Source organism: Lissotriton helveticus, chromosome 5_1, assembly GCF_964261635.1.
Source record: "Lissotriton helveticus chromosome 5_1, aLisHel1.1, whole genome shotgun sequence".
In the NCBI taxonomy this organism is placed as follows: domain Eukaryota; kingdom Metazoa; phylum Chordata; class Amphibia; order Caudata; family Salamandridae; genus Lissotriton; species Lissotriton helveticus.
In genome coordinates, this window is record NC_136065.1 from 222779896 (window position 1) to 222807345 (window position 27450).

At 45.3% G+C, this 27450-nt stretch overlaps 1 protein-coding gene across 1 annotated transcript in view; it reads right to left on the reverse strand.

The window, feature by feature from the left end:
- The window catches only part of LOC144752429 (epithelial sodium channel subunit alpha-like), a 198477-nt gene extending 185429 nt beyond the window's left edge, over positions 1-13048 (reverse strand). Inside the window, exon 1 of the mRNA XM_078640360.1 lies at positions 12713-13048. Within this exon, the coding sequence (XP_078496486.1) occupies positions 12713-13048 (336 nt within the window). The remainder of the gene's footprint in view (positions 1-12712) is intronic.
- Between the last annotated feature and the right edge of the window lie 14402 nt (positions 13049-27450).

Below are 27450 nucleotides of genomic sequence, written 5' to 3' on the forward strand. Positions count from 1 at the left end.
CTTTCCTCCTGCGTGCTCCTGCAGACTTTGCTGTCCTTCCGTCCATCTGTTGATTTTCACAAGACTGGAGCGCTTCTTTGGAGGTGATACTCATCTTATGGATAGGGGTGCAACAGGTTGTGCTTCTAAAACTCCACGACACATCTTCATTAAAAATTCAAAAGTGTTCTCTGCGCTGGCTCATTTGGAAGATTCTCAGGCGTCTGTTGTCACCATGTCGCAGTCCAATGCGGAACATCCAGTTCCGCCTTCAGGGAAGGCTACAACGAAATGCCTCAAAAAGGATCCTCCATCACTGACGGGTTCTTCCTCAGCTGTATCTATGGAGCTGTTGTTGAAGGAGATACGCGCCCTTCGACCCTTCATGGAGGAAACCAATACCAAGTTACAGGTTTTAACTTATAATTGGTCGCAGATGGATGCAAGAGTTACGACGGTGGAGCGCAGTGTTTCTTCTCTCCAGGAGTCATCCTCCAAGGTTACGCACATGCAGTCGCAGATTTCTTCTCTCCAGAAGCAGGTCGAGGAGCTTGAAAATCGTAATCGACGCAACAACCTACGTATTTATGGCCTGGCGGAGAATTGTGAGGGGAGTGACCCCATTGCTTTCTTTAAATCCTTCCTTCCTAAGCTTCTTCATTTACCAGAAAATACCGTGCTTAACATCCAACGAGCACATCGGCTTGGTCGCATCTCTTCGTCTGCCTCCGCGTCTTCAAAACCAAGAGGCGTCATCATGTATTTCCTGGAATATACTGATCTTCTTAAAGTCCTCTCAGCAGCCAGGGCTTCTCCTCGCCTCACATGGTCAGGATCCACCTTGTTCTTCGCGCAGGACTATGCCAGAGCTACAGCCAATCGTCGTAAATCTTTTTTGGATATGAGGCCAGAACTTCGTTCCATCAGCGCCAGATATGGCCTTTTTCATCCTTGCCTCTTCAGAGTCACTCATAACAACAAGACGACGACCTACGATGATCCTTTTTGCCTTCAGAGCTTCCTAAATTCTTGTCAAACATCTGATATGGATCTTTCCAGCTCCTCATCTGCTTTCCCTCCATGACTCTCCTGAGTTGCTGTTGCTCTTTATTTGGTTCACACAGTTCATGTGGACTTCGTCATGCTTGTCCTGCTAACTTTCTCCCTATTTGAATTCCCTTGTTTTTTTTTTTGTTCCCTCATATTTATATGACCTGTTCATACGTTTTTTAGCCTTGTTTGGTACTATATTTCCGCTGTTTTGTCTCTTGATGTTCTTCTCTCCACATGTCTTTTTTTTCCCCACAGAATCCACATTTCATTGCGTGCTGTTTCCCCCAGCCTGATGTTCCGCTCGCACTGGATGTCTTGCCTCCTCCAGTTGGCGCTACCCCACTCAGTTTTCTCGTTTGTTCTCCTTCTTGATTGTCCTCCCCTGGTTCCCTCCCTCGTAAGTACGTTCTCCTCCCTCCCTTTAATGTTTGCCTTCCTCTTTTTTTCCCTTTTCCTGCTTTTTTCCTAATTTCAACTATGTTCAAAGGTGTCTCCTTTTCCTTGCTGTCATCGACCTTTTTGCCCTCTCTCTCTTTATGTCTTTTTATCTGCCACTTGCAATTTTCTCCTTTGTCTACTTATTCGAATGATTTTCTCTATCCTCTTTTTAATCTACACTTCTTCTTTCTTCCTTTATACCTATCTCTGCCTTTTTCTTCTTCTTTTTTCCTATGATCTTTTATTCTTTGATTTACATATATTCTGGACTTTGATCTTTTTTATTTTAGGTCACCTCCCTTCATTTTTTCTTACATTTCCACTACTTATCTCGCTACCTCACTCGCAATTCCTCATTTCTATTTTTCTACCTCATGTCACATTCATTATCCTCTTTTCTCCAGGCCATTCTTCTTTCTCTTGCTTGTTTTCTCCTATGGGCTTTTTTTTTTACTTTCTCTTTTTTGCTACTCTTAATCTTTCTTTTATATTATGTCGTTAAAAGTAGTTACATGGAATGTTAAGGGCATTAATTCTCCAATCAAAAGGCAGAGAATTTTGTCTCACCTTGCTCGTTTAAATGTTGATGTTGCATTTCTGCAAGAAACTCATTTGTCCGATGTAGAATCTGCTAAACTAAAAAAAGGATGGGTGGGTGAAGTTTACTATTCCCAAGGCGATGGTAAGCGTAATGGAGTGGCTATTTTATGTCGCAAAACTTTATCTCACTCCTTGCTTGCTCAGGAGTCAGATGCTGAAGGTCGTTGGACATATGTTAAACTGTCTCTTAAGGGTGTTCCAATTTCCTTTCTTAATGTTTACGCCCCCACTGGCGGTGACCCCGCTTTTTGGCATACATACTCCCATCATATTACCAGATTTATTGATGATAACTTCATCCTAGCGGGGGATTGTAATCAGCCCCTTGACCCCTTCCTTGATAGACACTCTAAAGTCCACTACGTTCCAAACAAGTCCCATAAACTCTTCTCCCAAGCCATCTCCCAATATAAGCTCACGGATGCCTGGCGCCTGTGTAATCCGGATGCGCGAGAATTTACTTTGTATTCTCCATGCCACCATTCCCAATCCCGGATTGATTACATTTTTGTTACTCATAATATTGTCCAGACTCTTGTCCATGCCGAGATTGGCCTGATTCTACTCTCTGATCACGCCCTCACTTCAGTTCAACTCGACATCCTTCCTAAATCAGCTGGACCCAAGCGTTGGCGCTTTAATAACATCCTTCTCTTGGATCCCAAGTTTACTACCTCCTTTACTGAATTTTCGGATGAGTATTTTCTGTTCAATGACACCCCTTCTATCCCCAAGCATACCATTTGGGATGCTTTCAAAGCTGCGGCGAGAGATTTTATAATTGGTTATGTGGTGAAGAAACGGAAAACTGCCTGCAAATTCACGGCCGATCTTCTCCTTGATATCAAGAAATTGGAGCACTCTTATTTCACCTCTCATTCGCAAGACAGTTTAACAGCCCTGATTAACGCCAAAATGAAATTTAACAAGAAATCTACAGACGATGCTTCCCTATATTTATTGAAATCGAGTGCAAAGTTTTATGGTGGCAAAAATAAGGCTGGGAAGGTATTAGCTAATTATTGAAAGTCAAGCATAACAAATTAAATATTGAATCCATCTTTGATACACACTCTGTTCTTAAACATAAGGATACGGACATTCTCACTGAATTCTCTGCTTTCTACAAAACCCTGTACTCCTCCGAAACCCAACCCTCCTCTCAGTCCCTAGACCACTTTTTCTCCAACATACAAAAACCTGCTCACTTCCCTCTTGACCTCTCTCACTTAGAGCTTGATATCTCTCAACAAGAATTACTTACAGCACTCCAAAATCTCAAAAAAGATAAAGCCCCTGGGCCAGATGGCTTTACTGTTGAATTCTTTCTTCATTTTTCGAAGCTTCTCATCCCAAAACTACACTCCCTTATAGATACATTTCTCACTTTAGGTGCCTCCTCAGGTTCTTTTTCTGACGCGCACATTTGTCTGATACCTAAGGAAGGGAAAGACGCTCAATATTGCAAAACTTATAGACCAATCTCTTTGGTCAATATTGACTATAAAATATTTGCTAAATCTCTTGCAGCACGTCTTGATCTTCTTCTTCCAGACCTTCTGGGTGAGGAACAATCAGGCTTCGTCAAGGGTCGATTTATCACTGACAACACCAGACTTTTATTTAATGTTTTATCCAAATCTCGTCACTTGCCCCATCCCCTTGCAGCGATTGCTTTAGATGCTGAGAAAGCATTTGATAGAGTTGAATGGACTTATCTTTTTCATACCCTTGAATGGTTTGGTTTTGGTTCTAAATTTATTTCTTTAATTTCTTTACTATATTCTAATCCTCGTGCAGCGGTTTGTGCTAATGGCCAAGTCTCTCCCTTTTTTACTTTGGGGAGAGGTGTTCGTCAAGGCTGTCCTTTATCTACTTTTCTTTTTAATTTGTCTTTAGAACCCTTTTTATCTTAACCTACGTCAAAATCCTGATATTCATGGCTTTCAAATATTAGACTCCCAAGTTAAGCTGGCCGCTTATGCGGACGATATCCTACTCTTTATCTCTAATCCCACTGAATCTATCCCCGCCTTCCTTGCTGACGTGAGTGATTATTCCCGAATATCTGTTTACAAACTTAATAATGATAAATGTGAGATCCTACCCTTGACGAAGTTCACATTTAAACCTGATTTTACTGCCTCTAATTTCACTTGGTGCTCTTCACATATTAAATATCTCGGTCTGCATGTTACCCCTTCTATTTCTGACACTGTTTCCCTTTGTTTATTTAAATGTACTCAAAAATTGTTGGACTTGACGTCCAGATGGCACCCTCTTTAGTTATCCTGGTGGGGTCATCTCGACACTATTAAAATGATGTTGTCCCCCATAGTCCTCTATACTATTTCTAACATCCCAGTGTCCATTCCTTCTAAATTTTTCAAAAAGATTAACTCCATTCTGATGTCCTTTCTTTGGAGTAACAAAAAATCTAGAATGTCCCTTGCACGATTGATTCGCCCCAAATCAGAAGCCGGGGTCAATTTCCCAGATTTCCCTGCCTACCACAAAGCGTTCTTGTTACGACAAGCTTCCTTCTGGTTGCAAGATCCCAGCTCTCCTTGTCCTTTATGGGCTAAATTTGAACGCCTCCTTCTCTCTCCCCTTTCTTTTGCTGAATATCTTTCTTTCTCACGTAAACCCTCCTCCACTCCTACTCCCATTCACAAATTCACTACTAAGTTGCTCTTATCTTCTTCTCCCACCCCCATACGACTATTGCTGATTTTCTCTCCTCTACCATTTCGCATAATACTGCCCTCCTTATTCGTAATAAACCCTTCTTTTGGAAGGCATGGCACCGAAGGGGGCTGATATGGATTTCCCAACTTTTCTCCCACTCTTCCTTCTTACCTTTCACTACTCTTCGATCCCTCTATGGTCTAACCACTTCCTTCACCCGTAACTACCTCTTGCTTAAGGAAGCCGCACTGACAACTTACACTCGCCTTTCTCAGATGCACTCCTCTCCTTTCTCTCCCACCCCTACCTCATCACTCCACTCCTTTTTACGCACTACTCCCAAGGCTTCCTCCATTTACAAATATCTTCATACTAATGACTCCGTAAGGCCCAAATCTAAAGTGGAGGTGTGTTGGGAACATGATTTCACCACATCCTGGCCGGTTTCTTTATGGGACAAGATATGGACTAAGATTCTCATGCTAACGTTTTTTTAGGAAGTCTTTCCCCTTGTTGGGAAGATGTTGAACTAAAACCTCAGATTATTGATTTATTGCTAGCTGCTGCATTTCAACAGATTACGGCCAATTGGAAGAACTTTTCCAACATCTCCTTTAAGGCGTGGTGGTATAACGTCTGCCATAATCACAGACTAGATACTACTTTTGTTTTCCCAGCTCACATGGCTGCAAAACGTATGGACTTATGGCTTCCTGTCACGCTTTACTTTGATGTTTGTGCTAATCGCTTGTTTCACCCACTGCCCTCGCAGCAAGAAGTCCCTAAACCCCCTTAAATGCTCATTGCATTCCCTCTTTTCTTTATTTTACCATTTTCATACTCCTCCTGTGTACTTCCATGTTTATATAACTGATGTTTTTCTTCTCCTTTCTTTAGCTTTATTGCCTGGATTTTCTTATTATTATTATTTATAACTTTATTGCTCGCATTGTTTACCACTGTTTTCAATATTTTATACTTTTTCTGTATTTTGTATTGACACCTTGTTTTTCCTCTTATATCAATAAAAAAATTTCTTGAACTTAAAAAAAACCACAAATAACTTTACTCATGTTGATGAATGCTTTGGAAAGTCCTGTATAGTGGAGGGATCACGTAGGCAGAAGAAATATTTAGAATTGGAGATGGGCTTTCATCAATAACAGGGTTGCTTTCTTCTGGGGGTTTCCAAGTGACTATGTTACCTGAGGTGAAACATTCCCTGTTATTGACAGTTATGCATGATATGCATGATATGCTGTGGGTTCCTCTTCATCCCCCATGAGCACCTTTTGTAAACTAATTATGGCATGGAGAAGCTGTACAGGAGAAGAGGTGCCATGAGGGAGTCACACCCCACACTACCACCTCTCGCCCGTTCTCTCCCCCTTGCTTTTTCCCTGTTCCACTCAGCCACCCTTCCTCATTAATCTGAATAAATAAAAAATACCTGGTGTCTCGCCACCTTCAGTAGGACCTTTCCTTTTCCCTCCCAAATACAACAAAAGCAAATATGTGATGTCCTACCTTTCTCCCTCGTCTGAACCAATCTAGATCCCAGTACATAGGATCACTCCACCCTCCCTCAGCACTCTCTGAACCATCTCTGCATCATGACACGTCATACTCTCCCGCCATGCTCTCTGCTCTCCATAAGAGTGAAGAGCTGGCATCATGGCGAGAGCGGCGTTCAATGTGTGTGGTCAGCATGGATTGGAAGCCTCCTGTCAGCCATGAGTCTCTGCAGAACCCCAACGGACAGGAGAATGGAGTAAGGGGGTGCCAGAGAGCCACCGTCGGCAGACCCACCCTTGGATCTCGGGGCGTCGCTTCAGGGGGAGTGTTTGGGGTGTCACACCCGCCTATTAAATGTTTTTTCGGAGGAATAGTTGGGTACATGTGCTTTCAGTCGGGTATGGTGAGGTGCCGTGGCGGGTAGCGTGGGAGTAAGGTGGGGCGGTGGGGTGAGGCGGGGGAGGGGCAGTGTGGGAGGGGGGGTAGTAGAGTCCGACATACGACTGACAGGAGTAAGGTAAGTAATGAAATAAATAAAACAATTTACCTTACGCGCGCTGCATCGCTGAGCGGCAGCCCTTACTTACATCTGTGACACCATGTAAATGCACTGGCATATGCTCATTAGCTGTCTGTCTATAATTGTCCCAAATACTTTCGAAGCAAGTATTGAAAGAGACCAGACAAAAGCACACGCATGCACGTATATTCACTGGAGCATGCACGCTCAGAGCTGGCCAATCAGGAGCAATTGGGTTGTGTGCACTTGGGTGAAGGAGGCAAGAGTCACAGCTGAGCAAAAAAGATGTTATGTTCTGTTTAGAGTACCCTGTTAACATTTCTAATACATTTTTTTAGAGTATCCCATTGTTTGCAAAATGCTCTATTTGAACCTATATAATCAACCACATATAAAACTCACAGCCCAAACCGTATGGTGTGTATTTATATTTACGTCACATGTTTAGCACTCAGGTCCCAAACAAATAGTCCTCCTCCATAAAACTTTCCCCATTAGGTGTCAATCTGAACCTCTTGCCAACCTTAATAAAGCACTCTGGGAAAGGCATGCATTTTAAGCTACAGAAAAAATACATCCAGCATATAAAGAGATGAACTTAAAACCTTACATTAAACTATGCACAGCTTTCCTCTACAGGAGCAGAAGAGAACTGTATTATGGAATATCGAGGCTAGGAATATTGTAATACACTAATATCGTGGACAGAATATTGAGGACAGAATTCCAAAAGGTAAGTGCATATAGAAGAAGTATATATTTAATATTCCTAATTCCACATCCATGCACACTGAATATATATATATATCGTCAGGTTACATATATGTAGAGGGAGGTATAGAAAATTGACACTTATTTACCTTTCAATATGTTGTCCCTTGATATTGACATTGTGTCCGTAATATTTGGTGCCATCAAGATTCCTACCTTGATATTACATGCCACACCCGCAAGAGGCCAGCTGCCAGGTTAATAGTTGCTTACCACCTACAGTTTCTACTTATCAATATAACACATTTACTGAAGACAGTGAAAAAAGGTCAGGTTTTTTATGACTGGTGTGAGGTACTCACCGTGTAGGGAATCTCCTTATATAGTGAAAAGAGAGGGTTTTTGAAGTGGTGTGTCATCTTTCATTGAAAAATTAATAACAAGGAAATATATTTGGTCAAATTGGATAAATAAAGATTACATGAAACATACTACAGAACACAAATGCCTTGAAATATTATTGAGTTCCCTACTGGAAGAGACACCCTCTCACTCACACAAACAAAAATGGAGTTGGCGACTCACTGCAATGATGCTGCAGGGTGTTGCACTAAACTGAGCGCAACACCCTGCGGCATCATTGCAGTGAGTCGCAACTCCATTTTTAACCAGGGGGAAGGCAGGACTATTAAAGTCTAATTTACCTGACTCTTCCATTGCCCTGTTTTAATTCACACTAATTCACACTTTTGCACTCCTACACTACCAAGGCCCCTTACACCCACTGCACCATACAGCTAGGAATAAAAAGATCTCCGCCAAAGAGCCCCTGCATAGGGTGCCCGTTGGGTATTGCAGCGCCGACCCGACAAGGAGCATGCCCGATGATGAAGCATGACACCCAGCAGACTGGGTGTGTGAGGGCCCTTATTCCGAAAGGAAGGACTTTCCAGTCCCACCCCATCCCCCTTTCTCACCAACACTACCAGTGTGTAGTCAGGGACTTCTTAAGGCTCCTCTCTCTCCCTCTCAGCCCTTCTATATAAGGAACTGCATACCCTTTCTCTTGATGTTCAGCCTGGGCATGTATGCTGGACCTTTCTAAATAGCCCACCGTCCCCCTTCTTTGTCTGGTTTCTAAATATTTAACCATGCATGTACATGTGGTACTTTACATAATACAATTTCATATCTCTTTATTATTTTACACAGAAATGTATACCTTTTTTATGTATTTAAGTATCTATAAATGTATTACTTTGCTCCCACTGTAGATGTAAAAAAAATCATCAACTCTTTCCAAATCACTAGTCTGTCTCATCCTATACAACCTACAATACATCCTCTTCCTCCACTCTCTGACTCATCCTAAATCTCATATTACTACTGTGATCTCACAAATAACCCTTCCCAGACTCTTCCCTCTTCTATCCCTCCTTTATCCTATTCAATCCAATTAACAGACTCACATGTCTACCGCTCCAATTAACAATTTATAATTCCCAATACTAATCCACCACTAATCCACTTTTGGTTCAGAGTAGCGTACTACTCGCCGAAAAGCAATTCAATGCCTCATCGGGGCTAGTAAGCCCTTTATAAATACAATTACAAGGTTTTTAGCATTCAGTTGAAAAAAAAAAATATATATATATATATATATATGTATATATATATGTGTGTATATGTATATCTCTAAAACGTCCAAATAAATTAATGTATTTTAACATTATATCCAATAGGGTTCTATCTTAAAGTCTCTGCTCCAACAGTGAGGGTGTTGTTACACCAGTAGTTGGCCATGTTTGAATTACTCAAGGTCTCAGTTAGAGTATATTTACAACAGCTGTGGAGTCTTTTTTGGCTGTAGTATCTTTATAAGTGCATTTTCTGAATAGTAAAGTGCCTCTTCTTTTGTGAATGCGACATATCCCTCCCTAAACCCATTCATAGCCCTCCCTAATTCCATCCTTACTTCTTCCTAAGCCCCTCCCACTTAGTAGTAAGTATTCCCCATTTCATAGCCACTCTCCCAGACCCACCATCATTTACTACTAAGAAGTAGACATACATGTGTGAGGAGCTATGTATGGAAAAGATAAGACAGGTGGAAGAGGAGATTTCCACCCATAGGTTTGCACACTGCATTTTGTAGTAAGTTAGTAGTACGATTGTAGTGATACGTTAAACATACCAGGCCCAGTGTGTGCAAATTCAGGACAAAATAGGCTATGACAATTCTATTTTGTGATTCTTTCCATATAACATAGCATGGAGATCAAGTATAGTATAGTGTGGTAAAGTTCATGACAGTACACGCCTCACCACACAGCATATTAATCTAGTAAATATGGCCGGTATTTCTGAGCGATTCTTGACACTGCTCCTTCATACAGCATGGAGGTCAAGTATATCACAGCGATTGGTTCTATCGATACAGCATGCACATTCTGTATAATTTAGCTATTGGCAAAGGGTGCATCCTCACATGGCCCCTCCATGCAGCAGCAGGTCCAGTACAATATAGCCATGACAGTACTGTCTGTATGGCATGTGCATTCTCCTATGCATAGCCAGTAGTCATGCAAACATGCTGGCACTACCCCTTCACGCAGCATGCACATGTAGTATAGCGTACCCGTGGTTTTACACGCTTCGCCACACAGATTTCATATAAGGCATGCACATTTTGTGTAATATAGCCGAGGCAATAATAGCGACAGTAGGTTAGGCACTGCCAGTGCATGCTAAACGACAGTAGCTCTGATACTATAGCATGCGAGCTCCGCCGTACAAAGCCATTGGCTATAGGGTCTTCTTGACACTGTTTTCTTCATATAGCATGCACTTTAAGTATACTTTAAACCAGTGGTTCTTAACCTGTGGTCCGGGGACCCCCCGGGCGTCTGCAAAGCCAGCTCAGGGGATTGTTGTCTGCTTAGAAAATTAAATAACATTGACAGATTAATAAAGTGTCTATAAAAAAGAATCAAAATGTACAACTTAAAATTTCAAAGCGTAATGTGAAGGAATTTGAAACTGGAGATTAAAATTGAAAGTTCGGATTCCCATAGGGCCTCCTCAGTCCTGGCGGAGGCTCTGCTGCTGTGGTGGAGGCCCTGCACTCGTGGCGGGACCTCCGCATTACAGATTCTCATTGTGGAGGCCCCATCACAAGTTTGGGCCCCCGCCGTGACTGCAGGGTCTCTGAAACAACGCGGGAGGCCCTTTGTGAATCAGGCCTTAAGTTAGGATCCTCAGATTTATTGATTCGTGGGAGCAGTGCAAATGTACTAAACAGAATATAGTATGGACGATGAGTGTCTTAGCTGAATTTAGAAACGTTCCAAGCTTCCTATTAAAAACCTTTTTTTTATATTTGCAAATCTTTTTAAAAAAATCATAATTTGTCTATTTGTTTGATGACTGCTTGCTTCTATATCTTTTGTATATTGTTTTGTGGTGCATATCATTGAAATCCCTAGCCTGGAGTCCCTAGCTTCCAGTAATGACTGCAGTCATTGCAAGTCTGGTCGTCCATGGACCGCCAGCCTCGGGTGGGGGGGGGACTGCAGCAGCAGTCTTCCGATTGCCCTAGTACGACTAGGGCGGTCAGCTGCCCTGGGGCAGCCGCAACAGCCAGGCATCAGAGATCCCTGGCAGTGGCGCAGTGGTCTTGATGCTGCAATCCTTGGCAGGACCACCGAAGTCCCGTCAAGTATATTACGAGTTTTCTCTCCACCGCTGTTTTCATGGCAGTTCCACCACCATAAAAACCATGGTGGGGAGGAAACAAAGGGGCCCTACAGGGCCCTCTGTTGCCTCTGGGCCTATAGATGCATGCAGGGGGGCACATGGTGTGCCCCCCAATGTGCATGCACTTTGTTACCTGCACTGTATAGAATGCAGCAGCCATGCTGTGCAGGTACTGATTTTGACCTTTCCATTGCTGTGCCTATTCCATGGGCACCACTGTGGGAACGCCAAAGAACTGACCGTGAGACGAAGAGAAAACTACTAAACAAGCAGGCGGTTCAAACGCAGGTTTGGCGGTGCCAGAGCGGGCGGACCTGCTCTCGCACTGCCAAACTCGTAATCAGGCCCTAAGTGGGGGTCCCGAGATTTCAATAACGATTCAGTGGGGGTCCCCGGTTTCCAGTAATGATTAAGTGGTGGTTCTCAGAAGATATAAGGTTAGGAATCATTGTTTTAGACCATAAAGGGACATACGTTTCCACATTAGCTCAGTCCATATTGCATAGGGGTCATGTATAACATAGCCAGTGACAATAGAAGGTCCTTGATATCCTCCCCTTTATGTAGTATGCAGTTCCATTATAGAAGTGGATGTTTTAGTGTAGGATGTAGCCGTGCAAGCTTACGAGCATTGCTCTATCCCTATAGCATACATATCTTGTGTAGTATAAGACGAAGGATGGTGTCCTTCCTCACAATCTTTCTACTTGTGTGTAAATTTAGGGCTGCGATAGAATTAGCTGTATTACCATCCTAAGTGGTACAGGATTCATGGAAGTGCAGGGTAGATTCTGGAGTGGCTCTCTTAGACCGCTCTCCCCAGAGTGGCCACAGATGAGGTACAGGAAGTGGCAGCGCACATGACCCTAATTTGATCCCTGCATGTAGCAGATCAAGCATTTTAGCACTGAGATCACATTTATTGGGCTTCACATCAGGTACAGTCAGTCAGAGTGCACTTTCTGCACATGATGTAGGCACAGATCAGGCATACCAGGCAGTGGTAATTCAATAATTCAAACGCTTAAATTTCAATGTGCTACAATTCTGATTTAGACAGGGCATGTGGCTGCAATGGTCCCTATTCTGCTTATTCTAAGCTTCCACCTACTACCTCAGCAACATGCTCTCCCTTGCTCTAGAAGGTGCTCTGATCTGAAGAAAGTCTAAAGCTCCCTCTGCAAAATACTAAAACGCATGAGACTTATTGTTCGCTTTGCGACCTGAGCACTGGGACCCTACGCTAAGACCAGCAGCTTATTTCTAATCACAGAATCACATGTCTGCAGGAAATAACCTCTGGTTTTATTCCATTCTTAGCTGCCGGTGAGGGCTTTCGGTCTCTAGAGGTGTCTCCAGATCTCTATTTAGACCACCAAAATGAAACATTGTAAAACAGCTGAAGCTTCCATGAAAAAGTAACAATGCTGAAAAGAATGCAGCACCGCCTACCTGCAAGGACGTGAACATGACAAAATTCTTGTTGATGGCCGACAGTCGCACACTGTTGAGGTTGCAGATCGTGACAGCTGGAAACTTCAACCGGGCGCTGGAGACCAGCATGATCTTCTCGTGAGATGGGTAAGAGTAATAGGTGCGAATCATCTCAGAGCACTGCCAAAGAGCGCAGCAGAGGGCGAAGCTGACGAACACCGTCCAGAGCAGCCGGCGGAACCAGTGCCTGGAGCGGAACACGTTAGGGATGCCGTGAGCTGAGGTGTGCTCGATAATGTCCCGGCCCAGCTGTCTCAAGGTGGACACCTCATAAGGAGCCTTCATGAGCGTCATTCCTCACCAAGATGAAGACCCTGCTTGAGAAGAGGAAGGAGTTGAAGTAAAGTGGGTAACCAAAGTACCAATGCTGATATATATATATATAGAGAGAAATATCTCAAGCTTTCTGCCATGCCATATGCTCAGAGAACTTTGATTCCCACTGGGGTGAGCAACACTAATCCTTGGCTGCCATGGCAATGTCAGTAAGCCAAATCCAGCAAGTGTCCCTCTCCAATTTCTAATGAAGCAATTAGCGCCATCAGGGCTGAACCTTCATGCCGCTTGGACCCAAAGGATAACAAACCACAAATAACCACGGCCTCCGAGCTTCCAGTCCGATGGTCTGACTTAATTAGTGGATTCCCATCAGTGCTGAATACTCACAGATTTTCAATAAAATACATTTGTATTCTCTAATTCTTACAAATTGCTTTTAATTTGAAACCAGTCAAACAAACCATTGGGGTCTAGAAATAAAATGTACTGATTTACGACAGCGGTACTATAGCCTGGCTGCCAGCATTGATTTCAATGGGTCTGGTAGGTCTAACAAGAGCATTACTGGTGATGCTTTGGCAGGTGAGGTGGATTGCATTTACACTTGGGCATTTTAGCATCTTTTTCAAGATGAATAAGGGATTTTTTAAATTCATGGTTATAGCAGGATTATATCCTTGCCGCATAGGCTTCATAACGCAAGTAGCTTATTGACAGTATTTGGTTAATTTGGTGGGATCCTCATTCAGACCTAGTAGAATGTGCAAAAGATTCAATTCTAATGTTAAAATCAAACGTGCAATAAACTCTAGCCAAGAGAGTGTGGTTGTGTCTAGAAAACAATTGCCTTAAACCATATCTGAAGGAAAACAACAGCAGTAAATTCAGTTTTACAAGCGGATTTTTACCATCCGAAGTCACTTATCAGGAGTATTCCATATGGAGATGTGATTAAAGCAAAAAGAAGTTTAAGTGCACTCCAAGGACTTCAAGAGGAGAGTAAACGGATTTGTTTACGACTTAAAAAGAAATCAATAAATGTCCATCATTCATCAGTAAAGTGGAGAATTTATCAAGATCTACCCTTTAAGAAGGTCAGGGAATAAATCGATAAGGTTCTAATCGGAAGAACTCACACATACACACACACACGCACGCACACACACACACCTACACACCCACCCGCGTGCACGCACACACACACACGGGGTACTAGGTACATCTAGTTTTAGTTGTGCCTGCGTTTAATGTCCAGAATATTTAATTATGTGTAACAAGGTCATTAAGTATAGGTCAAAGTAGAGACCTGCCTGGACATCCTAATTATTAGGGATTATCCAAGGTATCACACTCTTCTGAGTTCTTTGCTCTATACCACCTCCAGGAGTAAGACTGGAAAGAAAAATCCAAGTGCTAGAAGGGAGTACATAGTCAATCAGTTTGAGTTCAATAGCGTTGTAGCTCCAGAACACAAGTGGTGAACTACAATAATTGTTTGAAGTATTGACAATAATCTATGACTACCTGGAACACCATGAAAAAGGCAACCATCATGAAAAAAACATATGTAAAAAAAACAAATATTTCAGACACGACCAATAATAATTGAGGAAATGGTCACAATCAATAATGGGGCACAATGGCCCTCATTAGGAACTGACTCGGGCTGTATCCCATGTGGGAAACCACGCTCTTCAATTCCAGGTTTTCTACGTCTCTGGACCTATCAAGTTGGCAAAAACTGGACCTAATAATTCTGTGGTGGTAGACACCCCACCTTTGCTCTGTTAATACCCCTGGATGGGGGTGGGGAGGGATTCAAATGGAATTGGACATGGTATGCCCAGGTCCATGTATTGTTCTCCATTCCAAGAGTACTAACTTATAATGCCTGTTCACTCACCGGCATATACCGCTAGAATGTTTAATTTCGGCCTATTATCTCCCTGCAGAGTCAAAAGAGAACTCGTAATGAAAGCCAATTCGTAAATTTAACATAAAACCACTACTTTGTCTTTTTTGTCTTTTGTGTGTCTGATTCTGATTTCAGCAGGGTGCCTCGCCCCAGTCTGTCTTCTCTTAACACCACCAAATAACCCCCAAACACAGACAACCCATTACACAGAAGTGAATGAGAGCTCTGAAAGCATTGTTATCCTGGAGACAGTATTCAATGGAGTGATCCAGGTTCTGATGTTGTTTTTCAGGTGCTATTGTGTAATTCCTGCAGCTGCACTGGGAATATTAAATATTAATTCCATTCAATATAACAAACAAGCCCTACCAGAGGCTGCTTGAAACAAGTAAGACTGCTGACTGGTCCAAATGTTCTGATGCAGAATAAGTAAAAGGCATTCTATAGTGTAAACTTCGGAGCAGGAATGTTCATGATATTGCAATTAACAAAACTAGAGTATCTTGTGTAGTGAAAGACCAGAATTGGCACTATGTATATCTTGGTAGTATCTAGCCTCCCAGTAGGAAAGCAGTCCTTATATGTTATCTAAAGCAGAATAATGCAATTGGTGAATGTTAGACCTGGCTTATTCAGCAGGTTTATCCCCAAACTTTTTGGCCACCTGTTTTTGTTGGTTTTATGACTCTGGGCACTTTACCACGGATGTATGTCGTTATAACGCATGCTTTTACCACGCATGCCTTTACCACGCAGGTTTTACAACGCAAGTCGTTACAACGACTTGCGTTGGGGGGTGCTGGTTAGTGGAATAGTTTAATTTACTATTCCAACTCCAGTCCCCGTGGATAGTAGGGAAGGTTTTGGATAGTAAATTTAACTATTCCCTATCCTACAGCACCCCCCCAGCGCAAGTCGTTGTAACGACTGGCGTTGTAATACCTGCGTGGTAAAGGTACTGCGTTGTAAAAGTTGTGTGGTAAAGGATGTTCCCCTTTTACCACTGCTGATCAGTGATAAAGTGCACATGCTCTCCTTGTAAATTGTTCTTATGGATTAGTGATTCCATGATTGGCATATTTAATTCAATTGTCAGACCCTAGTACAGTGCACTATGTGTGCCCGGGCATGTAAATCAAACGCTGCTAGTAGGCTGCAGCACTGATTGAGCCACCCACAGAAGCAGCCTGTATAATGTGACTCTGGCCTGCCATTGCATAGCCTGTGTGCAGTCTGGCACTGCCATATCGACTTAGCAAGTGCACACACTTGCAGTCCCTAAACCTTCCCTTTTCTACATATTAGTCACCCCTAAGGTAGGCACAAGATACCCGTGTGGTTAGGGTGCATTGTATGTGAAAGGTAGGACATGCCCTGATGTGTGTGGCATGTCCTGATAGTGAAATACTGCCAATTTCGTTTTCACTATTGCAAGGCTATCTGTTCCTATGGGACAGAATGGGGAGTTTGTTCATAACATCTTATAAACATAACTGACCCTGGGAACAAGATGGAAAAGTAAAGTTTAGTATGCCTGAACTCAGAATGTTAAAGTGCATCTTTTAGTGAGGGTGATTTTTACATTCTGTGTTTGAAAATACCACTTTTAGAAAGTAGGTATTTTCTTTCCTAACCACCCAGTGTGCCTCTGCTAGGTTTGTGTATTGCATGTCTGGCTTTGGAGTGTCAGGTGCTGGGGAGGAGCAGTGGCTCCAGAGAGCCTGATGAGTCAGGGCTGGGCTTAATAGACCTGCTCTACATTTTGAGTGGTGGGAGGAATAGCACCTGCACCTGAATAGGGCTGTGCCTGCCTTCCACAATGATGGCTCCGCCACCCTGTGGTGTGTCTGGAGCCAGGGCTCACATTGACAATGGAAGTTGTTGTGCACTTGCAAAGTGCCCCACAGAACTGGTTTTGGCTGGGTACAGGCTCTCTCTGCCTTCAGAGAACAAATGATTTGTGGGTATAAAAAGAGGGCCCAGACCCCAGACTTTTAGATCACTTCTGGGAAATCAAGAGGATCCTTTGCCAAGGAGAAGAGCTGGAGAAGCTGTGGAGGAATACTGCCCCTGTGCTGTTTGCTGTCTGCGGTTGGCCTGCAGTGGCTACTTGCTGCCAAGGAAAGGTGAAAAGGACTTTGCTGTTTCCTGTGTCCCCTGCTTGAAAAAAGATCTCCAATGGCTTGAAACTGAGCTTGCCACCTGTTCTGAAGTCTCAGGGACACAAAGGCTTCACCACCAGCTCCCCTGAATTTCCTTGCTAGGAATTCCAACCTGCAAAGAGGTGCCTGCTGCTGTTTAGGACCTCTAGAGACAGTTTGTTGCTGGGAGCTGGAAAATCGACGCAACATCGAAGAAGCGTGACGGATCTGCACCTGTTTCCGATGCATCACCGAAGAAACCGTCGCAGCGACTGCTGTAGCTCGAGAAATCGCCGCACGACGCATCGGGTGCAACGATCTCCGAAGTCCGATCCTGACGCAAGCTAACTGTGCGGCTGCATGAAACCACGCATCGCACCGGATCGACGCATCGCATCGAGGTGCCAAGACTGTTGCATCGTTGGGGGACGCAGTAAGAAACCGACAAATCACCTCCCCAAGCTGTAAGAAACTGACGCATCACCTCCTCTCTGGTAAGGACTCGACGCATCACCTCCCCAGCGCAGCAGTAAGGAACCGATGCATCACCTCCCCCAAAGCAAGGAACCGACGTATCACCTTCCCTGAGTGTAAGGAACCGACGCATCACCTTCCATGCAGCCATTTTGTTTGTTTTAAAATCATCTAATTTACTTTTGAGAAAAGTGTTGCATTTACAACTTCCATTGAACTGAACTATTTCTACCATTTGAAAGGCTTATTTTTAATACTGTATTGTGGATTTTTGTTGTTTGGTCTTGTTTTGGTTTAGATAAAGATTACTTATTTTTCTAAACTGGTGTGGTGTCCATTTGTAGTGTTTTCACCGTATTACTGTATGTGTTCACAAATGCTTTACAAACTGCCTCTGAGATAAGCCTGTCTGCTCGTGCCAAGCTACTAAGGGGGTGAGCAGAGGTTATTTTAGGAGTGTATCCCCTTACCCTGACTAGAAGCAAGGTTCCCTAGTTGGACAAATTTACCTACCTCTGCCAACTAGAGACCCCCATTTCTAACAATGAAGATCACCAGGCTTGAGAATGTGCAAAGTAGGACTAGATGTTGGTTAGAACAGAGTGTCTTTAGCACGAAGCCTCATTAGTCGCCCCCTTGTCATGCTCCCGCTTTCATGCTATGAATTTCAGGACTCCAAAGTATGTGGAGCTAAGAGCTTGTTTCCAGGCCTAGGTGAAATTTGAATTATGCCAGCATAATTTGCATAATTTCTGCAATGTTGCATTACGTTTGCTATGCACAGTTCTCGAAATTACGCCATTATGCCACTTTGTGTAAGTACACAGCATTTACAGTAAAAAAAGCAATCTGCCTTAAAATTTGACTGCCAATGCAAGGGAACAACAGAATGTGAGGGGTTATTGTTCCCTGTGCTATTGCTTGAATGTGTTGTTGTGCAAAAGTTGACGTAAGGATGCATTTGGTGCTAAAATATAGTACAAAATGACAGATTTGCATTTAGCAAAATTTTGAGGAATTACACCCAAATACCCAAATAATTATGCAAATTTCAAACACCCTCACAGCTGCTCTATGTTGTTTTTAGTAATTGTAATTGTAACTCCATTAATATAGCGCTCACCCCTGACAAGGCGTCAAAGCACTTTTCAGCGAGCAACCTGCTACTCCAGAACCCATCAAGGATTAGTGGTGAATTAGTATAGTGAAAATATGAAAATAATTTGAGTGGTGGAAATGTTAGTTAGTTATTTGGATTGAGAAGGATAGTGGAGGGATAGAAGAGGGAAAAAGGTTTGCATTTATATAGTGCTTGCTACCCTTGATCCAACCACCGACCTGATGTAGATATACAAATGTACCTGCAAGACCTCACGAGTACAATCAGGGATACCATTCAGCTACCTCCGGAGATCCTTCGATGCAGCTGGCTCTCTTGATTAATTTGGGATGGTGTTTGAAGGTGGTGGGTGCTACGAGTGATTTTTGAGCACCAGATCTTATTTTTCATATTTTGACCGAAGGCAAAAGACAGAAAGGCAGTAAAGGGAGGAAGAGAAAGGTAGAAAAACAGTGACAAAGAGATCAAAGCAGTAATGAAAAAGAAGCAAGAAGAGTGAGATAAGGAGAGCGGAACTGTAGGGTGGAGAAAGAAAGAAGCATGCGATGGAAAAAAGACGCGGTATCTTTAGATACCACCACCCCTGGTAATCGATGGGGCTCAGGATGTTGGCCCAAGAAAAACTTTGAGTCTGTGCAGTTATTATTTTTAATATTATTATTTTTACAAACAGAGAAGTGGCTATAACACATCTTTTTAGCTCAGTGGGCGCTCCACTGTTACTTCTGGGCTCTGAGAGACCCACCGTAGCTATAACATAACTCAGCACCTGATGTGCTTTCCCAGAGCCGGAATCTTGCTGCCGGTGTGGTTTTTCAGCCAGTGCGCCCCTGGAGCCTCTCTTCTAATGGTCAATTAGGTGCCGGGGACTCTAATCCTTCCCAGGCACACCTGTGAACGACTCCAGCTCTGATCAGATAAACTGACAGAGCTCCTCAAAAACCACCCCGTCTAATGACACGCTAACAACCCCTGGTCTAAAGACACACTAATGACCTGTGCTCTAATGACCAGGCTCCCTCACTCCAAGCCCTCGCAGCCCCCTTCCTCTGCCTCGGCTCTGCACCCTCAGACCGCCCCAGCAGCTGCTGCCCGCGCTAACTTTGAGGAGCTCTCCTACAGCCACAATATTTACTTTTCCATCCCAGGCTCTAACAACCGCAGTCCAGGTCTGTCACTGAGCAACATCCCTCTCAGGAGGGCATTAACCGTATCACTGACATGGATGGGAGGGGCAATTCCTCACCATGAAAAAGCAAGACACTAGTACAGCAGGACGAGTCAGCACACAATGATGGTCCAGTCCTTTAAGGCAGCAGGCAGGGTTTTGCACCAACATTCTGCAGCAGGTACTCCATTCTGGGGTCGGCAGCTCTTCTTTGTCTGTTTTCTTCTTAGGCCCTTCGAATCTGAAGTTCAGGGCCTAGGGGTGCCACCTAAATACTACATTTAGGGGCATTAAAAGGGGTGACAGGTAGCAGCCAATAAGCTACCTACCTTTAGGGTGTCTATATCCTCTTTGTGACCACTTCCTGTGGGAAGGGGCACAACCCTGACAGACTAATTCCCTCCATCCCAAGAAGGAGGCCTGGGTTGCATTTCAAAGGCCTGGAGGAGATGTGAAGCACCTCTGCCCAGAGCAAGCATTGTTCCCCACCTCTGAAAGCAATGCCTCTGACCTCATGAGGTCAGGAACATGACAGAGTAGCTTATTGTCACTCTTTTTTCCCTGATGAAAACAAAGCACTGTTATCAGCATAATGCTTCTTTCACCAGAGCTTTTTTCCCCCTGATGAAAACAAAGCACTGTTATCAGCATAATGCTTCTTTGGCCAGAGCTTGGCACCCCTCTTGGGATCACATGAGGCCCCCTAAGAGGGCCCACTGGCCAGTTTAAGACCTCTGCCTTAATATCTTGAAAGATGTCTTGTTTTCTCTAGATGTGACACAACACAAATTCAATACGTTTCTATTGAAATGACCGGTGGTTCTCAGGAAATCACAAAGCAAAATGCAACAACCCTGACTCCCAATCTCATTGCGACACCACAAAACTGTCCACTTACAGCAGAGCCCTCTCTGATGTAACAATCACTTTCAGAGCAACACATACACCAACCAACCATTACCACAAGTGCACCCTGTGACACAACTTGCAGCACCTCACAGCAGCTCTCACTCCTCACCAATCAACTTTACACAAGAAATTATTAAACAAAAATGAAAACTCTTGTCTGGTTTTCTAAATAAATTCCAAGCACACAATCACTTTACAGGAATCGGGGAATAACATACTCTGGTGATATCACACACACAAAGTGAAATCTCAACCAGCAGGAAATCACACTGACCAGTACGGTCTCTCCTCTATGCAAAAGTATTAACCAACCCCTAATCTCTATTAGTACAAGCTCACAATAGCAGCTTAATGAATGCCTATCTGTTTGAGCGGCTGTTATGAATTGTGTTTCTCTTCATAAGCATAAGCGATATACATAAGGCAGCATTACAAACCTCACGACAACACAGCCCTCCTGGACACAAAATAGACACCACACCATACAACACATTACCTCATGAAAGCCAACAAACACTGCAACAGGTGACAACACAATCAGAGACACATGACCCACATATACTCACACTCCTAGGACACTGCAACTGCTCATGTATGCCAGAACACCACCAATTCTCCAAACTGGATCCCAGGAACCCAGGGTACGCAAACTGGGGTGGGGTAGAACATGGCGGATTTTGGGGCAGATTCTAACTATTTATGCCTCAGTGAGAACCATCCTCTTCTACCATCTGATAGAGTGGGAAATAAGGATGGTGTTAGCACATTACAAAGTTGTGGCCAGATGTACGACTCACCAATTTGCGACTTCCAAATTGCGTTGCTTTTGTGACTTGCAAATTGTGACTCGCAAACTGGGATGTATAACAGTGTCTCAGACACTGTTAGCGATTCCTAATGGGGTCACAAATTGCATTCCTCATGAATATTAATGAGGCTGTCCCAATTTGCGATCCCATTAGGAATGACAAGCACTGGAAAGGGATGGTGGCCTGCTGGGGTCAGCAGACCACCATGTCTGGGAATGCAAACCATTCTTGAACCCACCATAAATAGTCCTAAACACCTCTGTTCTGAGGAGACACAGCCTAATATTATAAAGATCCACTTGAGTGACCTCTTTCCATTTCCTTTTTTGCTACAAATGGAATCTGTTTCCTATCTGCCCAGGACAGTGTCACGAGCCTTTGAATCACATCAGACATCCAAGAGAGTCAATAGGATGACTAAAGCACTACAAAATTCCTGGGCGCCTGAAGCACAGTAGGGGGCTCTGGGATTTCTCACTCACTACAGCGCGGGGATACGCCGGTGTGCGTAACCAGGCGCTTTATAAGCTCCCTTATTATTATTATTATTTTTTTTTTAATGCAGCTCGTTTTCCTTAAAGGAAACGGTATGCACATAAAAAAGAAAAACAAAACTTTTCAGTTTCATTTTTTTAAGGGCAGGCAGTGGTCCCTGATATCACTGCCTGCTCTTAAAAATATTTTCTCACATACTCACAATGGGGAAAGTGTCCCTTAGGGACCCCTTCCTATTGGGGAACATCCTTTACAAAGCAACTGTTACAACGAAGTACATTTGCGACGCAGCGCTGGGGGGCGCTTTAGGATAGGGAGTAGTTTCCAACACCTTCCCTACTATCCACGGGGACTGGAGTTGGAATAGTAAATTAAACTATTCACAATCCAGCGCCCCCCAACGCAAGTCGTTGTAACGACTTGCGTTGTAAAACTTGCGTCGTAGAGGCATGCGTTGTAACGTCATACATCCCTTCCCATTAGTGAGTGGTTTACCACCTACTTGAAGTACATGGTGAACAGCCATATGCAAATCATTCTTGACCCTGTGCCCCATGAGAACAGTCCAGACCGAACTGCAAGGCCAGGTCCTCCCTGGACCAGAAACAAGCATCCTGGGACCAGTTTCAGGGTATGTCACCCTTCTTCAGCCAGGCTAGTTTGAATCCAGTGGCACAGTGAGCAAGGGACCCACGTCTGGGCTTACCCATCCCACTTAGGGTGAAAAGGGGAGAGGAGTTAGCCTAACGGCTAGGGCGCTCGACCTCGGACCTGGGGATCTGGGTTCGAGTCTCGGTAACGACGCCAAAACCTCCTGTGATTCTGGGCAAATCACTTAATCTCCCCGTGCCTAAAATGAAAGTGTGTCCTCATGTAACGTAACTGGAAAATATGTAAAGCGCTCTGATACCTGATTCGGTTCGGGTCTAGTTCGCGCTATATAAAACTCTGCAAAAAAAAAAAAAAAGGGTTCTCAAGAGGAATGACACCCTCTCAACCTCTGTACCCCTGTGCTAATAATGTCTCCCTGAAATGATACCACTCCCCTCAAGAGGAGAGACACCCTCTCAAACCCTGTACCTGTGCGCTAATAATATCTGCTTAGATCAGTGCTTTAGCCGGGCCTTGCCGGTGCTCAGCATCGGCAGCTCTAAAAAGCAGGTCCTGAGGCGGGTTCCTATCGGGCTCTCCATTTTTGCCCTCAACCTCCGGGTGAAAAAACCAAATCTCGGTTCTGCAGCAGGGCTACTATTCACGGCTTTTAATGCAACTCAAAAGAGACTCGCTATAGTTCTCACAGACTCATCCTGTCAGAACGGAAGCATTTTTAATAATATATACAACAAAGACAGTTTCTTATTTATCTGCTGCAGCTAACAACCATTGACAAAGCCAACAGTCCTGATTTGTTGTAGGTGTAATGTTACTGCTGGTATTATACCAGGCCCGGTTCTAGCGGGTGGGGTGGGCCCACCGTGGGCCCACCCAACCAGGAGCCTTGGCCCTCGCAGTGGAGCCTTGGCCCTCGCAGTGAGGGCTTGAAGGCAGGCGTGCAACAGGTCGTGTGTTTCAGCCCCGGGCGGGCGGGCGCACACCCAGATAGACAGTTTTAGAGATGATCGCAGCCGCACCGAGTACTTCACAGGTCTTTAAAGATCATTTAAATGTTAACGAGGCTTCGTTTATTTTTTCACTCCTTCATCTCTGCATGGTGAAAGGCAACAAATCCTTTCTTTGACAATGGTAACCTTTGGTAACCTTTGCCTACTGTCCTGCTGCATTGATATTTCTTTTTCTATGCAGCTCAGGAAAAGAAGTTTGTTTATTCTTAGTCACCTTACCTGACCCCTGCAGCGGCTTATCTCATCAGACTGAGACACAAAGTTTGACTAATGGAGTAGGTAAGAGAATGTGTTACTACATTTTTTCTTTTTAAAATCTGCAGAGGCCCAGCAGAACACATACTTCATGTGTGCTTCATTTAAACAGTTTTTATCATTATCATGGCCGATGCAGGACAGCAATAAGACAATACAAAATGCCCAGATAACGCTGGTGATTAATGATCCTTTTTTTTTTTTTTTTTTTAAATAATTTTTATTGTAGTCATGCCTGTGCAGGTCATTACATATAGAAGTAGCATCATAAAATTTAGCAGATACACAATATGCTTCGTCAATCAGTACACAGCCGTCATGCCCACAACCCGGGGGTTGGGCGGCGTTGTTATCTCTGCTCATCCTTGCCTGACGTTCAATATTGAGGAGTGGATAGTGTCCGGATTATGTGCATGACTACTTTTATAGTCCTACTAACCTACGCGCTAATCCCCAACTCCCATTCCCTGCGCAAAACTAAAACTCCCCCCCTATCCCGTCCCTCACACCACCCCCCGTCTAAGGCCACGTTGCGATTATGTCTGGATTGCTGGCATCAACCCCCCTGCATACCTGCTGCTCCTAGGGCCTCAGCTTGCCTCCTCCACCCCTTCCGCCCCGGGGACCCCCTCCTCGTCTTCAGCCTCGCTGTCCCTAAGTGCCTGCACCATTACTTCCCATGAGGTCGCAGTGTCAGCTGCTGTTTGGCTGGGGGACCTGCGCGCAAGCTGGTACCTATGCGTGCTGTCAGCCGTAGCCCATTTTAGAAATTCCTGCCGCCACCTCCGCGGAGTTGGCCCCACTCTCGACTTCCAGTTTCTAGTGATCTCCCTCTTAGCCACCATCAGTCCCATGTCGATAAACTTACTCGTGAGTTTATTTTTGGGGGTATGGGGAAACCAGTGCAAAAGACATTCCGCTGGCCCATATTCTATTGATCTTTCAGTCACCTCATTCAGCACCTCCCCAACGTCTTGCCAATAGTCCCGCAGGGCCGGGCATGCCCACAACATGTGCACTAGCTCGGCCCCCTCTTCCGGACATCGGGGACAGGTCACTGTCCCATCTCCAAAATACCGCCTGATTCTACCCGGGGTCATGTACGCCCTATGCAACACATAGTAGTGGATCAGTTGAAACCTAGCGTTTCTCGTGCTGTTGCGAGCCCTACGGACCAGCTGTGCCCACGTCGTGTCAGGTACGTCCCTACCCAGGTCCGCCTCCCACTTGGCTTTCAGGGATGTGAGAGGAGGGATATTCTCCCTAATCATTCGATTATAGAGGCACGTCACCGCCTTGATCGTGCCCGCCGCCATCATGGTGTACTGGCACGCCGCTGCCGTCCCAGGTTCCTCAAGTCCCGTACCCCAGTGGGCTTGCATTGCCCTGGTTACCGCTGCATGAAGTAGAAATTCCCCTCTCGGTATGCCAAAGCGTTCTATTAACTCCTGGAACGGGAGCAGTGCGCCGTTTTCAAAGAGGTCTCCAACCACCTGTATTCCTGCTTCCTCCCACTCCTGTAGGCGCGACCAGTCGCCGCCATGTGGCAAGGCCGTTAGCATGCCCAGGGGGATCTCAGGCGCATATGGGCGCTGGATACCCGCCCTCTTCTGGGCCCGATTCCAACATTGACGATACGTGCGCTGCTCCAGCGACAGATCCCGACTGTCCAGCCGTTGCCGGAGGACTATATATGCCAGGACGTGTCTGGGCGTCCCTCGCAAGCTGTCGTTCTCTGGGCCCCGAAACACCCTCGCTACCTCCTGCGTGAAGACTTGCAGTTGGGCCGCAAGGTAATAAAGCTCAAAGTCCGGCACCGCCAGACCCCCCTCATCTTTCGGGCGAGAAAGCGTGGCCAGCGCTACTCTGCATCGTCCCGTTCCCCAAATGAACGTCGTAATTTGAGATTTAAATAGTCTAAAGAAGGAGCTAGGTAGCCAGATTGGGAGCGTCCGGAAATAATACAATAATCTCGGTAGGGCAACCATCTTCAGCAGGGAAATCCGGCCCGCTACCGATAGTGGCAGCGTGGCCCAGAAGGCCATGCAGCCCTTCAGTCCGCGTATGCATCGCCCCAGGTTGCCCTCAAGCAGGTCCTCCGGCTTATGGTAAATATGGACCCCCAGGTATTTAATACAGGTAGGGTTCCAGGCCACCTCCGACCGGTGGTGCGGCTGGGCAGCGCCCTCCAACAGTGGGAACAAACTCGTCTTGGGCCAGTTAACCCTTAGGCCCGACATCTCTCCGAAGCTCTCCAGTAGGGCTTCCGCTCTCTGCAAGTCCTCACCCCCGTCGCAGAGGAACAGTAGTAGGTCATCGGCATATAGCGAGATGAAATGTTGCCCGTCTCGGGCCCGCACTCCGCGGATGTGCCGCCCCGTTCTGGCCGCAGCCGCCAGCGGCTCAATAGCCAGCGCAAATAGAAGCGGCGATAGGGGACAGCCCTGTCGAGTGCCCCGCTCCACTGGGTAGCGGAGGGACACCGTCGGTCCCACCCTCACCCTTGCTATCGCCCCCGCATAAAGGACCTTCGTCCAATGAATATAACCAGCTCCCAGCCCAAAGCGCTCCATGACAACATATAGATAGTCCCACTCGAGACTGTCGAAGGCCTTTTCAATATCGACCGAGAGAACCAGTTCCGTCCCTGCCCCGCCGTCCAGCCCGTTCATGAGACGGACAAGCCTTCTGATATTTATTGTGGTGTTGCGCTGTGGTATAAAACCGTTCTGGTCGTCGTGCACAAGCCCCGTCATGTGAGGCAGAAGCCTCGCCGCTAGTATGGAGCTCAGGATCTTATAGTCCGCGGTGAGCATAGAGAGTGGTCGATAGGACGCTGGGTCATTACCCTCTCTGCCGGGCTTCAGTAGCGGGACCACTAATGCTTCCCGCATCGACTGCGGTAGTCGGCCCGTCGCCTTGGCCTCCTTATATACGGTCAGGAGTCGTGGTGCCAGTACGTCTAGATATTTGCTATAGAATTCTATGGGGAGCCCATCTATTCCCGGCGCTTTGTTCCTTGCCATGCGCCGCACCGCCGATCGTATCTCTCCCGCGTCAATGTCCGACCCTAAGTCTTTCGCCTGCTCTGCTTCCAGCCGGTGCAGGGGTAGATCAGCCAGGAAGGGTTCTACCAGCCCCCTCCTGTCTCCCGGGGTACTCTTGTACAGGCCCTCGTAATATTTCTGGAAGCCGGCGACTATGCCCAGCTGAGTGTGTTGTATCACGCCCGCCTTATCCTTCAATTGAAGTATGGGAGCGCATCGTCTTGTGGGGTTCGAGAGCCATGCCAGGAGGGTGCCCGCCTTATCGCCTTCAACATGGGAGCGCAGCACATATCGCTTGTAGTCAAAGGCTCGTAGCCTCTCCACTTCAACGGCTACCGCCTCCCTGGCCGAACAAAGTGTCTCCTGGAGTTCTGGGTGTCCAGGCCGCCCCCTCTCCGCCTCCCTCAGCTTAGCATCCGCCTTAGCCAAGTCGCCCAGCAACACTTTCCGCACGCCTACATA